General features: G+C 42.8%; 1 protein-coding gene across 1 annotated transcript in view; it reads left to right on the top strand.

Annotated features, from left to right (window-relative positions):
- Positions 1–3,260: 3,260 nt before the first annotated feature.
- Positions 3,261–17,959, top strand: part of LOC125898717 (FRAS1-related extracellular matrix protein 2-like) — a 77,141-nt gene continuing 62,442 nt past the window's right edge. Inside the window, exons 1-2 of the mRNA XM_049592598.1 lie at positions 3,261–8,567; positions 11,436–11,525. Of these exons, the coding sequence (XP_049448555.1) occupies positions 3,566–8,567; positions 11,436–11,525 (5,092 nt within the window). The 5' untranslated portion in view covers positions 3,261–3,565. The remainder of the gene's footprint in view (positions 8,568–11,435; positions 11,526–17,959) is intronic.

Raw genomic sequence — 17,959 nt, 5'->3', positions numbered from 1 at the left:
TTTAACAATAAACTGATTTTGTGCACGGACCCTGTTGGACATCTTCAAAGAAATGGTATTGTGAAGAAAGAGACACATCAGACGCAAAAACAAAAAACAAAAAACATAGTCTCATATATTTCCACCGTCACACTTCACTTTGTCACAGCATCACAGATTAAAGCTCCTACTTCTTGATTCTGTTGGGACAGAGGTGTGTGGGTGGAGTGTGTCTACAAACAAACCAAATTTTCTCACTGGAGTACAGTCACTTTTAAGGGGGCTCATACTTGCAGTGAAAATCTGCATTGTTCTGTTTGCGGTTATTTTTGGGACTTTTTGATCACTTGGTAACCAGACAAACCATTTGACCAACAAAACCTGCTTCGCACACTCCCTGGCTGAACAACAATAATCTTATTCCACCATTGTAAAATTGATTTAGACAAATGTGGTCTGGTGTGCTTCTGCTGCCGAGCAACAATGTGTGCTACGGTGGTGAATATTCATTTGGCTTTTAATGATGAATGTGGTCCAGCTCATCACAAAATGTCTATTCACATAAATTAGCTTTTATGATAAGAAGGGAATGTTTTTGTCATTTGAGGCATGCGCGCCAAGATGTTATGCAAATGCAACAATCTGATGGGTGCCTAACCCTCATACTGCCTCATTACCAGACGGTTTTGAATCTTTCTCATCCCCATGTAGACTCAAACCCCATAATCTCCATGTGTGGCCTTATCACAGCGGAGCAGCTGCTGAGCAGAAGGAACCCCGCGCTCAGTACTGTATGAATATGACATAAATCTGAGGCTGGACTTTCCAAAAGTTTCAGTGTGCTTGGTGGGTGAGAGAAATGGGCTGCAGGGATGAGCTAGAGTTTCAGTGCTAATTAGTCAGATGGGAGCAGAAATACAATCAGGGAGTCCAAAAAATGGGATGAATAATGGTGCTCATCATGCCATCATATGGACTCCCTTCCTATGGAAAATAATTTTGTGGGAAACAGACACTGCAGCTCAAAGGTCCAGGTGAAAATGCTCACTAGTCTCTAATTTTGTTGACTTAATAATGATCTTTACATCCCTCCTTTGTTCCTCATCACTCCATCTGTCTCTCATTAGACTCCAGTATGCAGTGTAATCTCTCTAAATGTACTCAGTGCAGATCTTACATGCATGTATCTGAATTTTTTGTCCCGTGTAAAATCACAAAAAGAATGTTTTGCCATATATGAAAAGCACGACAGCTGAAAAAGCCGGGGGTGCCACGTACTTTAAAATAACAAGGCACTTGAAACCCTCTAATCACCTGGCATTTTAAACGTGGGTGGTGGTGAGTCAAGGACAAAATGCAGTCACAAGCAGTGTGAGGGGATGTTTTTTAAGACTCAAGGCTGTAAGAACAGCACTGAACCATTCAAATATTCATGTCTGACACTTCGAACCAGTTTCACAGTTTGGTAGGGTTTTATCAACAGTATGAATGTGCCTCACATTGGTGTGAGTATGAATTGTTACATATTTGCCGCACTTTGTTAAGATCCTGAAAAGTTCACCATGTTTCTGAGTAATCATACAGATATTTGCACAAACTTCTCACCGACTGATATTTGATTAACGGCAGCCATTCCTTCTATTTGACTGCAACAAATCTCTGTCCATAAATGCCAACGATTAAATGAACCAAATATTCAGCAAAAATCATAAAACAGCAGAGAATTGATGACTTCAAAACTGCCTGTTTACAGAGCAGGAGAAGAGCAGTGAGTTCATTCTCTCATGACTTAGCCTTGACAGGTGTTCCAACTTGCTGTACAAATTCCCCCCTAGGACCACCAAGGTCTAGCAGGATGGATTTTTTTCCAGTCTTAAAAAACAGTTTGCAGCAGCCGAATGTATATTTCACACCCAGACACTGCTGCTTATTTGTTTTTTTTGCATCATAGTTAACTGATCCACACTGACAAGGACATGGCCATTGTCTCCTTTGCCTACTGCACTTAGAGGTGTACAGTGCCTTTTCGTTGCTTAAGGGAAGGTCGGTGTGTTTCAGAGGGCCCACATTCAACTGCTTACTCACCACAAATTAAAGACAAAATAAATGAATAGAGGACTGCATGCATAAATAAGAGCTAAACGAGCCAGTGTTTTGTTTCTATCAACCTTTTTACACATATACTTGCCACAGGAAGTGTGAGGTTAGAGCAACTGAGGAAGAACAGCAGTGAGGACTAATAAGCCGACAATGAGCAGAGTAATGACAGTGTCCCTTTATTTCCATTCCATCCATTCATTTATTAGGGGTAGGAATCACCAGAGGATCCACAATATGATATTATTGTGATACTGACATTTTAAATATGCTATGATATGTTGAGTATTGCAATGAAATGTATAGCAATATATTGCAATTTATGACCTTTTCTCAACTCTAAATTATGTCCCCAATGAAAAACTCTGTCGACATCTGTTTCACCTAATAAGATAAAATTTTCAGTCTGTTCATCTCACCATTTTTTTGCATTGCATTTTTTTCTAGTAGGCTACCTAAAGTTTAGTTTGTATTTGTAAAATTGATAATTTGCTGTATTGGTTTTTTTCCCCCCCACCGATTTTTTCAAGTTTTCCATAAAATCTGAAATTAGGGTTGAGATTAAGAGTTTAAGGAATATCAGGATGTGCAAAATTGTCAGTCACTGGATCTGTGTAAATGAGTTTTCAAGGGGTTTATTAAACAGTTTGACAGACAGGTTTGGAGAGACAGATGACATGCAGCAGTGATGTACAATCACACTTCAACACAGGACTTTGCAGTTAGGTGGGGTGTGTCATAGATGCCCCAACAGAAGAATGCCCCTGGTCTTTGTTTTATGAAGATGTAAAAATGGATATTTGGACAGACTAGTGCATCAGTATCAGCCATAAACAAATGTTTGTTTTGTTAAAAATGTTTAGTTTGCATTTTTAGAATGATTCCATCATTGTTATCAGTTATTGAACTCTTTCTGTCTGACACAGCATGGAAAACATTAACAATATCTGCAGCCCTCTGAGTTACAATTTTGACATTTCTTCCAATTTCATCACTTTGTGTGAATGTCCACAGATGAAATGATTATATGATCTGCTACTCATGAGCCATGCTTAAACAGACTATCTTTCCTCGGGGCAATATTATCTTTTAACACCACTGTTACATCTTGCAAAGATCCTGACAGAAGAAACTCAGTAATTGCACTATAGGTAATGAATCTGTGTAATTCAGCTCATCCTCTAGTCCCCGCCCCAGCTCTGTGAATGTCAGCCGTGTTGCCCATTGGCGACGAAGCTGAGGTTACAAGCCTTCAAAATGCTCCAATATGTGCAGAGATGGGCGGCAGCGCTTTTACGCAGCCTCTCAAGTGTCTGAAGTTAAAACTCCTGCGCGCTATTCTCGCTGACTATGTCGAGGGTCCGGACGGATAGACACACGGGAGTCACCGTGTAGACATCCAGCCGACACTTTGGGGATTTTTATCTTTTCGAGTAAAGAAATAGCGCTTTGAGCATCATCTCCGCAGAGCGACTTTTTTTTTCCACGGATGGTTTGGATCACATCCGTCGCCACGATGTTGTTCCATAGACTTCTCCTGTGTGTTTCAGTAACAGGTATCGTCTTGGCGCAGCCCGACAGCTCTGGATTATTTTACGCGCTCAGATCTGAACTGTCAGAAGATGCTATCTTGGTGGCCAACAACGGAATACGCGTGCCTTTCGGGAGATCCGTCTTCATCGACCCCATCAATGATTTGGTGATTCAGACGCAGCCGGGAGACCGGTGCAGCATCACCGTGCTGGATAACGATCCGCTCTCACAGAGACCGGGGCATCTCTCTCCCAAAAAGTTTCCATGTGATTTTGGTCCGAATGATGTGACATACTCCCACTACGGGTCGAGAAGTCCGGCTAAAGACAGAGTGAGGCTGCAGCTCAGGTATGATGCGCAAACCGAAACCGTTATTATCCCGTTTATGATGGAGGTGGAAGTAGTTTTTACGCAGCTAGAGTTACTCACCAAAAACATGCCTCTCACTGTTGATAATCTCAAAACCACCAGCAACCCTATTGATAAGAGGATTTTAGAGTTCACTTATGACAGAGACTCTCACAAATGTGAGGTGACATCCCTGTCAAGCGGCAGCTCGCTGCCAAGATATGGAAGACTCATAGATGGGGGGAAACTTTCCAAAATGATGGACTGTGATGAATTCACACAAGCTGACATCCGCTATGAGCACACGTTTGACCGCAAGTCTCCCAACAGGGACTATGTTCCTATGGTTGTGGAGCTGCATGATAAAGAAGGCAACCTAGTGAAACAGGAGTATTTCCATCTTATGATTCGCATCAAAGAGGGAGAAGAAAACACTCCCCCCAAACCCAGCTTTGTGTCTATGATGATGATGGAGATCAGCCAGTTTGTTATGACCGCCCTCACCCCTGACATGCTCGCTGCTGAAGATGCAGAGTCAGACCCAGACGAGCTTATTTTCAACATCACCTCTCCCTTATCTTACGAGGAAGGCTACATAGTCAGCACTGATGACAGAAACCTCCCCATCACGTCTTTTTACCAGAGAGACTTGCGTGAACTGAAAATAGCTTACAAGCCCCCCTCCCTGGACTCAGACACTGAGAGGATTTTTCAGCTCGAGTTTGAGGTGGTAGACACAGACGGGGCCGTCTCAGACCCCTTTGCTTTTATGATAGTTGTGAAGCCGATGAACTCTATGGCCCCTGTTGTGACACGGAACACGGGCCAGCTGCTGTACGAGGGCCAGTCTCGGCCTCTCTTCAGCGCCCACAACTTGGAGATCAGCGATGAAGACAACCTGGACGCTGTCACCATCACAGTGGTGGATGGGCTGCGTCACGGGGACCTGATGGCGCTGGGCTCTCACAGGAAGCTCTTCACACCTGCTGACCTTACAGCAGGGGTTATTGTGTACCAGCACGATGGAAGCGACACATACAGCGACAACATTGTCTTCAAGATGTCAGATGGAACAAATGAAGTAGAGTTCCTTTTCCCCATCACGATCGTACCCACTGATGACGAGCCGCCGATTATAAATGCCAACACCGGCCTCGTGCTGTTCAAAAACCAAATGATGTCTATATCTCCCCTCATGCTCAGCGCAGCAGATATTGACTCTGAGGACTCAACTATTAAATTCACCATCGTCCCTCCCTTTTCTACTATTGGCACAGTGCTCTTAAGGCAGTCGGATGCCCCCGAGGACCCCTCCTCTTGGAAGTTCAACGCCGAGGATGAAGTGTATGAGAAGGAGGTGACAGAGTGGCTTCAGAAAGACATCACTGACGGAAAGCTATTTTACAAGCACACAGGCCCTCACAACACAGACACTATAATGGATCAGTTTGTGTTCACAGTTCAGGATGACAATGACCCCCCTAATGAGTCGGGAGAGAGTGCGTTTATAATCCGAGTTTTACCCATAGATGACGTACCCCCTGAGCTTTTCCCAGGCACCACCCTGCAGATGACCGTTCAGGAGTACAAGCTCACTCACTTTAGCAAAGAAGTTCTGCGCTACACTGATTTGGACTCTGAGGACCGAGACCTCAAATACACAGTTATCCAGCCCCCAGTAGACACAGATGAAAATAACCCAGTTTTGTTTGGTGCTTTGGTTCTGACAGACAGCCCGGACACTGAAGTCACTGAGTTCACACAAGCGCAAATTAACCATCTTAAGATCTCCTACGACCCTCCGGATGTTGAGCTCGGAATAACAGCTCACGTCGTGCAGTTTCGTTACACTGTCGAAGACACGGCTGGGAACAGCGTCGAAGGAGCTTTCACAATCTACCTCCAGCCCGTCAACAACAAACCCCCCCAGATTACAAACACAGGCTTTACTGTGTATGAACGCGGCATGCACATCATCAGTCTCGCTGAGCTCGACGCCACAGATCTCGACACAGAGAGCGAACAGATCACCTTTACTCTAAGCCAGCCCCCTAAACACGGCCAGGTCCAGGTTGCATTCACTGATCTAGAGAGAAAAGGAGTTTTCAGACTTGAGGATATCCCAGAGGGGAAGATATCATACATTCATGGTGGGGAGGAGACGATGAGCGATGAATTTCAGCTGGATGTCAGTGATGGGATTCATATTGTAACCGTGACGGTCAAAGTTAATGTAAAGCCTGTCGATGATGAAACGCCAACTGTCAGCCTGCCTCCGGGAACAATCGGCTCTCATATGGATGTGCTGGAGAATGGAGCCACGGAAATCACAACTAACGTCATTCAAGGCCATGATGATGACACAGATGACCTCCAGCTGACCTTTATCGTGGAAGACCCCCCAGTTATGGGTGAAATATTGGTTAAAGGAGTGCCTGCTACTAGGTTTACACAAGCTGATATCATTAATGGTGTGGTTGTGTATGCACACACCGGTGGTGAGATAGGTCTGTCCTCTCAGCAGGACGGCTTCAATTTGACTCTCACAGACATGTCTGATGATTGGACAGTGGGTGGCAATAAGGTCACCGGAGTCCAAATTCGTGTTACTATTCTTCCTGTTGACAGCCAGGCCCCTGAGGTTGGAGTTGGGATTCAATTCAGTGTCATTGAAGGGGAGAAATATGCCATCGGCCCTCAGCACTTGAGCGCTGATGATAATGACACTCCAACGGATGATATCCTTTGCACCATCATCGTCCAGCCCACAGCTGGCTATGTGGAAAATATTTCACCCGCCCCAGGCTCAGAAAAGTCCAGGTCAGGAACACCTATCAGTGCTTTTACCATCAGAGACATCGGGGAAAGGAATATCTACTATGTGCAGAGCATTCACAAAGGAGTGGAGCCAGTGGAAGATCGGTTCACATTCAGGTGCTCTGATGGCATCAATTTCTCAGAGAACCATTTCTTCCCAATCGTCATAATCCCAGCAAATGATGAAAAGCCGGAGATTTATTTGAGGGAGATAGTTGTGATGGAGGGGATGAACATCGTAATCGACACTCCAATTCTGAACGGGGCCGATGCCGATATCCCACCTGAGGAGCTGATGTTCATCATTTCCAAACCTCCCAAACACGGGGCCATTTTGAACCAGCTGTCCACAGGCTCAGTTTTGGTGACTAATTTTACTTTAGAGCAGATTAGGGAGGCATCGAGCATTATTTATGAGCACGATGACTCAGAGACAACAGAGGACAGCTTTGATGTCACTCTGACTGATGGAAAGTACTCTGTGCAAAAAACAGCCGTGGTTATGATCATCGCTGTTGACGACGAGACCCCTAGAATGCTCATTAACGACGGCCTGGAGGTGGAAATTGGGGAGACCAAAGAGATCAACAACAAAGTTCTCAAGGCAACAGATTTAGATTCAGATGACAGCACGCTCACATACATCATAAGGTTCGGGCCTGGTCAGGGTCTCCTTCAGAGGAAAATCTCACCTGGGTCTCTTGAGAACATCACGCTAGGTATGAATTTTACACAAGCTGAAATCGATGCAGGACTTATTCTTTACACACACAATGGTCAGGAGGGCATCCGAGACTTAGTTAAATTTGACGTCACCGATGGATTGAACCCACTAATTGATCGCTACTTCTACATCACTGTGGGCAGTATTGACATGGTGTTCCCTGATGTGGTCAGTAAAGGCGTGTCTTTGAGAGAAGGCGGCAGAGTGACTTTGACTACAGATCTTCTCAGCACCACTGACCTCAACAGCCCTGATGAGAATTTAGTCTTCACCATCACGAGGGCCCCTGTCAGAGGCCATCTGGAGTGTACAGACACTCCTGGGATGCCCATTGTGTCTTTCACTCAGCTCCAGCTGGCTGGCAGTAAGATTTACTACATTCACACCTCAGACGATGAGGTGAAAATGGACAGCTTTGAGTTTGAAGTCACCGATGGCTACAATCCTATTTTCAGAACGTTCAGAGTCTCCATTGTGGATGTTGATAATAAGAAACCTGTTGTCACTGTAAACAGTTTAGTTGTCACAGAGGGGCAGATTAAGCTGATTACACCATTTGAGCTCACGGCAGAGGACCAGGACACAGCTGAGAAGCTGCTGAAATTCACTGTTACCCAGCTGCCTGTTCACGGTAAACTCCTCTACAATCAGTCGGTGCCCGTCACCAGCTTCACTAAACAAGACCTCAATGAAAACCTCATCAGTTACAAACACGATGGAACTGAATCATCAGAGGACTCCTTCTCCTTTACAGTCACCGACGGCACACATACTGAATTTTACGTTTTCCCCGACACTGTGTTTGAGACTCGCCGCCCTCAGACTATGAAGATCACCATTTTGGCAATGGACAATGGCGTCCCCCAGATCGTAGTGAACAAAGGTGCCCCCGCTTTGAAGGTCTTGGCCACGGGTCACCTGGGGTTCCCCATCAGCTCCAAAGTGCTGAGGGCAGAGGACAGAGACAGCAGCCCGGCCTCACTGGTGTTCCACATCACCACGCAGCCCAAACACGGTTACATCGTCAACCTGGGACAGGGAAACAACTCCATCAACACATTTAGTCAAGGTAAACAAACACCCACTGACATTATAATGTATGACCTTTGCATGACTATTGCATGTGAATGGCACAATCAAATGACAGTGATTTTGTTAAGTGCTGTTCAGTGGTTGAGTGATGGTGGACTGCAGAAAGAAATGGATTTCAAAATATAATTGTCAGTTCTAGTAAACAAAATTGCATAAACCCATCTCTCATGTAACATTAAATTATTATAAATTATTAGTAGCTGGCAAAATAACATCATTGACAATCTGACATGCATAAATGCCTCTCCCTTATCAGACATCTTTAATCAGTGTTATTACTGTGCTTATTTGGCAAATTGAAGTGATTTTAATCATCATTTTTTGTAATCAAATAATGATAATCCTCTAGCTATTGATGTGTGACTGGTGTGGGACTGAACTTCAGAGAAGACATGTTAAAGTCAAAAATCCCTGCAAGTCTGTAAGTTTTGATTAATGTCTCACACTGCCTACCAAAGATTTTAATTTATGGAGTAATAATTATTCATATGTGTGACAAGTGCAGGCTTGGGAATTTCAATAGTTAATTTGTGGGCCTGATTTAGATGTGCCTTCCTCATCAAATCATAATTAGCAGACCAAAGTTAGAGGCTGATGTTTCGCGCAAATGTCTTGTCGACGCTTAGGGATGAATAATTTATTATTTCTGCATCTCCGGGGAAATGTTCACATCTGATGTTCTCTACAGTGGTTTGTTAAATGAAGCAGGACAGAAGCAGAAGGATCATGTGAAAAGGTCAGGGCAGATCTTTCAGTGACAGCATGGCATTTGAGTTGCGGCACATTCTCGCGGTTTGACCAGGTCAGTTCAAATTTGAGGCAATTTGTTGCAATTTGTTCGTCTTAAAAATTCATACGGAAACTTGAACCCTCTCGGCAAAAATACATTTCTATACACCATCAGCGGTAGAGCCAGATGCCACTTGAGCTATGAATTTGTACACGTTTCTCCATGTGTTCATGTCTGTTTATTGATAATGCAAGCAGAGCCGCTGATTGAGGTTTAAAGCGATGCAATCAATGCAGTATTTCATGTCACGCTGAGGCAATTATACAAACAAGTAAGAAAATTCACCTGCTTGTGCCACAGCTTGGTGTAAGCACAGACAGGGGATGAGAACACTGAGTGAAGAGAGAGCTCTTCAGTGTGCAAGAGATGGACACTTCTGACAGCCACTGCGCGGCTGCAGTCTTTGAAAAAAAAAAAGAGAGCGGCGAGAAAGAGAGGCAAAGGGGCAGAAGAGGGGGCAGAGAGAGCAAGTAAAGTGGAAGAGAGCGCAAAGGAGGCAGGGGGGATGAAGGGGAGGTGTAGCTGGCATGAGAGAAATAAAGAATGAGGCAAGGGGCGTGAGAGAGTGAGTGAGAGAGAGCAAACACGCTCGTCAGAGGAATCAGTCAGGTGAAAGAGACAATCCCTCGCTCTTTATTTACTCTTCCCATTTCCAGGGCACATCCCACGAGGCCTTCTCTTTAAATATTTGATGAACAATGTGCCCCTGGTTCACAGTGTTGACTTTTACATCTGCAAGGTCCTGGGGTTCAAGGCTGCGTCACACACTCCAGAGAGCAGCCTTTTCTTGTGCCTTTCCTCTACGATCACATTGATACTCGTCAATGTGAAAAGACGAAGACTAATCTGAAACAGTACTCTTGAAAAAATCTGGATATAATGTATAAATGTAACATAGTTATGCGTTTCTTGTCCGTGTCTCCTTGTTTGAAGGGAGGAAGGAGACGCAGTAATGACAGTAGGCCTCTGAAGAGGTTTAAGATGCGTCCCAGCCAGGAGTCAGGGGTTTATACTTTTATGAACCTCCTTCCTCTGAAATCTATTATTGAAGGTGGTGGTTTGCAGAGGCCAAGCCCTTTCACGGTCTTGATGATTTTTCCTGCACTGTAATAGACGTTTCAGGAGAATGATGGAGGGGGAAAAAGGGCAGACAGAAACCCTGTAATTCAGAGAAAAGCTAGGAAAACAGCTGTGGAAGTGTAGGCACCCGTCGCAATCCTGCTCTTAACATTCTTACCCTCGTCTGTCATTAAAAGATCCACTGTCACCTGGTTTTTCCGGGGCTGTTGACACAGAGAGCTGGCAGGTTCAGGATTTAAACGTTTTTTTGTTGGTTTAGCTCGAGCTGTCTTGGATTTGAGGTTGCGGCCTTATCGTCCTGGATTACGGATGCATGACTTTGAGAATGCTTCCTCTGGTAGAAAATTGTTCATGCTGAGTGCTGCTGATAAGGAACAGAATCAGTGTGATACTAGAGACCTGCTGTTATTGTAGCTGATATGGTGCTGAAGCAGGACAGCTTCCATCTTTGAACAATTATTCGACAGAGAGAGTGTTTGAACGAGCCATAAAGCCATAATACAACTTCAAAGTGTGTTTGAGGCTTTTTCTGTGCAGCCAGCGTGAAACGTTGAGCGGAGGCTTTTTTTTTGTTTTTAATCTTAAAATGCAAATTGTTTCATAAATATATATTTTTAATCTCGACAAGGGCAATTCTCAACATACAGTTTGCAATTGAGCCATCACCTTGCTTTAAGTTGGAGCAAGGTTAAACTTCTCATCATGCCTCATTTCACATTGAAACGACAGTGTAACCCTGCAGTTTAAAATGCAAAGTACTTGCCTTCATTTACATGTCATTAATTACATTAAACTATTTGTTGATGTTTGCTTGTCTTTTCCCGTTTTTTATTTGTTGTTCTTTGTTGGTTTTGAGGGTGACAAAGTTCTGTCATATTTGCACAAATTAATTTTTTTTGTGCTTCTTCCAGCGTTGAGTTTCACACCTGTTTTATCACCTGGTGCTAAAAAACTAAAGTTATTTTTCTGTTACAGCCGATATCAACGACCTGAACATCTGCTATGTGTTACGGAACGAAGAAAATGCTACGTCTGATGTCTTCCATTTCTCCGTTGAGGATAACGGTAAGATTTCACCTTTTTATTTCATTTTAACCACATAGACTTAACGCTGTATGAGCAGAACGATCCTGAATGTGTTGCAGAATGACATTTCAAAGAAATGTTGATAGATACAAATTGGCTCAGGTGAAGATCAAACCTGTCACTTTTGGGTATAGTATGATCTCTCTAACCTTTAGACTTTCTTTTGGTGACTCCGTAACGCTCCTCTTCTCTCAGAGTTTCTACAGTTGTCAGGATTCGGAGACTTGCAGTTAATCATATTCCAGCTCACAGCGAGTTTAATTTTGTAAATTGTTCCTGGCAGATTTTTACAAACACATCAGTAAAGAACATTTGGATATTTTCAGTTGTTTTCGCTCATAATCACGAGGCTAAATGGAAGCCTTTTCTCTATCAGCTTGAGATGCATGAGGCGACTGATATTTGCACTGACTTCATTTGATTCAGGGTTTGCCTATAAAGAAATCTGCCATTCAGAGCAGCAGTGCAGCTGTGGGTCAGAATATCAATCTTTGATAAATCTGCGTAGGCCGTCGGAGGCTCCTTTGTCTGTAACTGTACACTGCAAATGATGCTACATCGTATTAACTTACTGGGGAACTGATGAGGCTCACAGGTTCATCAAAGATAGCAAAGTAATTTTTGAGGTGCCGAGATTAACGCACATCACTTTCACACTTTCATGATTTAATGCGACTGCCTGTGTAATTTGTGAATATGACTGCAGGATATGTCAAGTGGTATTATTTTATTTTCTATCCTGAGCCAAGGCTGATTTATCAGGGCTTTTTTCCTGGCATAGAGAGACTCTTGAGCAAAATGTGTTGTATTTTAAAGGGGACCTGATATTCTTTTCCTTATTTTCTGTCATATATATAATGTTACACAGATGTTCAGATGTTCATATTAGATATGGCCAAATTTTCAGATAATTACTTTTTCAGATATGTAAAAGTAATTCCTGTGTGCAAAACCTCAGGCTTCAGACCGTTCTGAATACTATCTGCTCCAGGGACAGTATATATCAGTGGTTCCCAACTGGTGGGTAGTGGTCCAAAAGTGGGTAGCAAGTCCATTTTGAATTGACCGCAAGTGACTCAGGACCGTGTCAAGTTTGTAAAAAAAATACACTTTATTTTGAAGTACAGTGAATTTCCAGCACAGAGCTTTTATTTTGAAGTGCCGTTTCCTGCTGTAGAATAAGTAACTAACTGACAGCTACTTAACAGAGACAGCAAACTAGCTTGAGGACACGGCCAAACAGTATGATGCTGAATACATTAAAATGGGTGGACCTTGAACTAATGACTAAGGACAAATCTGGACCCCCTGACCACTTGAGAAGCACTGGCCTATATAGTTACATGCTAACATCAGGAAAACATTGCTGATGTTTTTAATTTCTTCCCAATTTTTTTTTTTATTAAATTCCATGTTTGGTTGCAAAAACTGGTTTGGAAGATTTTATTTGTACCGCTATACTCAATTACAGTCATTCCCTGGCTGCAATAACAGTGCCAGCTTTTCCCAAGTGTTCAGCCAGGTCTCACCCTCCTGTGCTGTGACTGGCTGGTACTAACGATCAGTGCATTGACCTGAAGAGTACTAACCAATCACCGCATGTACAGGTTAGGTTTTAGCCAGTGGCAGCACAGCAGGATGGGACATGGCGAAACACGCTCGGGAAAGAAATTTGTGCAGGATGCAGAGATACAGAAGAGGTTTTTCGAGAGGGAGGCTGAAAGAGACAGGTGCTAAAATGGAGTGTTTCAGAAGGAGGGTGAATACAGGTGTTCCAGCACAAGCGGTATGAAAAATAGAAAGTGTTTTTTGAGCGTTAAAGCATGTAAACATGTTGTGGTAAAAATACAAGTGTGAACCCAAAAAAAAATGAGCATAATAGGTGCCCTTTAATTGTTTTCCAGAGGGTTAGGATGACCCTCGTACATAGAGCGAAGAAATTGACAACACGCTTTAATTTTCATGTGTAAAATCCTCTGTTGTGACTAATTTGAGATGCATTATGGCCGTCATTCACTTTCTGATTCATGCACATGAAATGGCCTCTAATTTCTCTGCATTTTCGTTCTTTAAGTTGGCTTGCAATGTGCATGAAATTAGAGTCCATTTACCAAGGCAGCGGCTAATTAAGCAATCAGGGACTGAGAATGTAGGAAATTTCTGCGAGTGAAGGAGAGCCTGAGAAGTGGCTGCATTTTTCTGAGATCAGGTGTATCAGTGGGCTGAAAAAAAAAGAGGAAACGCATAAATATTAAGGGGAATGCACTTCAAATTAATAAGGGCTACACAAACAAGACTGGAAGCACAAACAAGTGGGATAAATACCCAAACATACACAAAAGGTTGGCTGTCTTAGTCTTGTTAGAAGCACATGTTTTCCTATGTGTTTTGTCCTTGGGGGCCACCATAACCAATAATGATTACATATATTCATAGAAAGGTTTGTAAAGCAATGCAAACAAGCACATCACATAAAAAGTAACACATTTAATGTCTAGATTATATATTAAAAGAATAAAGCACACAGTAAATGCAACTATAAAACTCTCACAATGTGGTTTAGGTTTAAGTGTCATGACCACGGAGCCACAACTCCCAGTCCACACTTGTGTTTTGACGCAGTCAGATCACGTGGGTTTGTGGGTTTAGTTGTCACTGCCTTCAGCTCTCTTTTCCTTTCTTACTTTTGGACTGTGCAAGTGGTTAATTACATTTTCTCGGCTCCACCACACCCTTACTGTACGTGTGCAATTGTGCACCTACTGTTTTGTGTGAAAAGTGCTCATTTACACATACACCGCCCGTGTTTTTAGTGCAATTCTCCCTTAAATGTACGATAAAAAGAAGAGGCGAGGTTGTTTTATGCTACAGAATGCATTGTGAACAAGTTGCAAAAGACGCCTATGTCTCTCAGCGTGCTCATTTTCCATCTGTAGGATGAGATATGACAGTATTGTATTAAAGACTTAGCACTCTCAGAACAACTGATGTAGAGACCTGTAAGCCTCCCATCACTGAGGCATTTGATTTAATGGACTTTGCAGAGAAATTCACCGATTCACATTTAGGTGCTCAGCTAAATAACGCAACGCTTCTCAGTGAATCACAGGACGACAATACGTGCCATAAAGTGTCGATTTGATGCGCAATGTCGAGATCGTGAATAACTTTATAGGCTATTTTGCACATCACCAGGGCGAGGTGAATTCTGTATTTAAATGGGACATACCATCTCTTCAAGTTTAAAACTCCTGTACGTCTTAATGACATCTAAAAGTTAAATGTGCTCTCCACATTATACAAGAAGAAACTTATGTATTGCACAGTGTTTGTCTGAAAACATGAACTGATTGTTTTGTAAATTAGCCTTAGACTTTATACTGCGGTGCTTATGCACTTAGAGGAAAGTGCTAATGTGTAGAAGAAAAACAGTTCCTTTATGCACATGAAAGGAGAAACATTGGCTAATTGATTGTCCATGCTCCTGTAAAGTTCTTTTTTTTTCACTCTCTGTGTCTGCTCTCGGCAACAGTCTGGTTTGAATAAAAAGGCCCACAGCTTTTAAAAGGAAGTACATGAGTTTATATTATCAGTCCATACTTTTACTGGATCCACTTAAGCGTCCTTCCCTCTCAAGAGAGTTGGTGTTGCAGGTTTCAGAATATAGACTTTGCAAAGACAGGTTTAAAGACAAAAAAGAAAAGAAAGAAAACACCGTTGACGCAGTGTCAAAAGGCAGCACTACAGTGAATCACAGCAGCAGGTACAATAAAGTGCAAAACATCCCTCTCAGTGTCTTCCTCCCTCCCACAATCCCCCGAATCAACTCCTCCATGTTTACAAGCCTCTGTTTCACAGGAAGTGAGCATTATGTGTAACATGACATTAATGTAACACCTATATATACATGTTATAAAAAACCAGATGTGTGCTGGCACACACTCACGCAACTAATCCCACACATGCATGCACAGCAAAGCACAGAGGGGTAGCCGTAGGCTAAGGGGCGCTCTGGCCTCCAGCACAAAGAGGTGTTTGATATTTAAGAGCCCAGGCAGCATTGTGGGTAATGAGAGCCCTGGGCGTCTGAGCTGGGCAGAGCTCCGAGGCAGCCACTGGTAATTATGTGGCCCTATTACAGGCTCATATACAGGGGAAGAGTGGCAGAAAGCACCTTCTGTCACAGGTTAAGACCCGCTGGGATCACTGTAGTTAACTGTAATGGGTTGCAACAAAGCTTGTTTCCCAGGCTTCTCTTTGGCCATGGGATGTTCAGATGGCAGTTATAATGGAGCAGCGGGAAAACCCCCCCACAAATTATAATAATGAGGTTAATTCAACAATGATGAAGACAAAATACTTTCAAAATGCTTTTACACAAACTAGGTCTGCAACTTTGATGACTGCCTAATTGATAAGTCTCATGTCATGACCGTGTTCTGTTTTCTGTCACATAAACATATGAAACAAAGATAAGCAAATCCTCTGTTTTGAAAAGCCAGAGCAGCAGAGTGTTAGCTACTTAAACAACCCAGCAATTATCATAATCGTTGTTAATAGCTGTGTCCCCAGCCCCATGATTTTTGTTGTTGGCCATAATTCAATCCATCTAAATGTCAATATATTTTAGTTTAGCTGTGTGCATCAATTCGAGAATTTATCAGCAGTCAGGTAAAAGTCACGTGAAAATCTGCAGGGATGTGCCAGCAATAAAGAGCAAAAATCTAAGTGTATCTTCATAAATCTGGATCTGCTTGAGGTTACTGTTGGGCGTAGGGTATCCTGTAGATTTAATCTTGAGTTTAAGGCAAAGATTAGGTTAACGAACAACTTTTTGGGTATGGTTTTGCCAGCTTATCCAAAAAGTGAGGACACGACTCAGTGCGAACTGAGAACTCGCTTTATTTGATGCAGGATGCCCCGAGTTAAAATTAAGGGAGTCCCATGGATAGCTCCTGACGAAACAAAAGTGCTGTCTACTTCCTGTTTTGGTGGCTTAGTAGCTGATGCACCTCCTTTTTACCGTGAGATCGTACCCAGTGAAGACAGAGCTCCACAGTGAAAACAAGGCTTGTAGGGAGATACTCTAAAACCTGATGGTGTCGTACTTCTGTCATCAATACATTGTGCAGTCATAATGATAAGTTAAAGCACAAAACTCATATTTCTCTACTTTAAAAGGTCAGTTTATTAACATCACAAAAGCACAGATTTTCACACTGAACTCCAGCAGATAGTTTTGGCTTTATTTCTCCACGTTTTGATATATCTGAGATATCAAAAACCAAAGCTCTCTGCTCCCTGCTAGTTAAAAAAAGCAATATATCATAGAAATAAGTCATTTTCATGTAGTTCCAACGTAAGAGATGTTTTATGTATTTGCACACAGAAAGATCTTTTCTGAGAAGAAAGTACCTGCTGAATCAGACCAGCGGGTTTCGTCTCAACCTCCCCTGCTCATCTGTCTGTTCTATATGTCTCTCCTCCCACTGCAAACGAGGTTGATTGTTACAACAGAAGCCTTTTATCCCGTCCTCAGCGTTCCTTGCACATGAGCAACCCCGACATACCACCCCTTTATCTAGAGTTACAATATATCCCCTTTAAAACACCCCCTGTTGCTTCTGTATCCCTGTTTTATCCATGTCTCACTGCACACAGTACACGTTACGTACATTTTTTGGTCTTCACAAATATCTCTTGGATTTACGAATACAAATGGTGTGTGACTTTTTCCGTGTTAGTGTTAGAAGACGAATCATCACCCCAGACTTCACTGCAAGGACACCAGTTCTTTATCGTCCCCCCCCCCCCATAAAAGCAGTACCGGCACTTCAGATAAAATGACCTCCTCGTGTTGCCCTCTTCTCTGTTGAATGATAAGCGCAGCAAATTATTTATAAGCACGCAGACTTTCTTTTCTAATGGATGAAAGAAACCAGTCGCTGAAAAGGAAATAAATGAGTCAATTTTAAAACAGCTTCTATAATATCTTTGGAACTCTTTAACTCAATAGCAGAATGACTCACAGAGTTTGATTATGTCTTGGCTCAGACGTTTGAAGCCATCCAATGAATGTAAATGGGATAATCCGGTTTTAGATTGCTGGATTCCCTGGAATTTCTTGAAATTGAAGGAGCTGTCTTGAAAGTTGAACTTTACCTGATCCTCTTTTAATACATCTCACCTGCTTTGGAAGGTGATTTGAAAGAACCTAAAAACAAACAATCACAAGCTTAAAGTGACTGTCACCACGGCCACAAATGGAGGTTAATCCCTTGACCTTTTTTGTTGTTGTCAAGCTGTCCAGCAAAGTTTACTGATCAAGGCAGAATTACAAGGTAATACATCAGCATGCAGCACAGACACACATACACACACTAACACGTCCCCTGGCTTTAGGAGAGGATTCT

This window comes from Epinephelus fuscoguttatus, linkage group LG12, assembly GCF_011397635.1.
Source record: "Epinephelus fuscoguttatus linkage group LG12, E.fuscoguttatus.final_Chr_v1".
Taxonomy (NCBI): domain Eukaryota; kingdom Metazoa; phylum Chordata; class Actinopteri; order Perciformes; family Serranidae; genus Epinephelus; species Epinephelus fuscoguttatus.
Note: the sequence above shows the minus strand (reverse complement) of the source record. Positions and strands in the feature narration are given on the sequence as shown.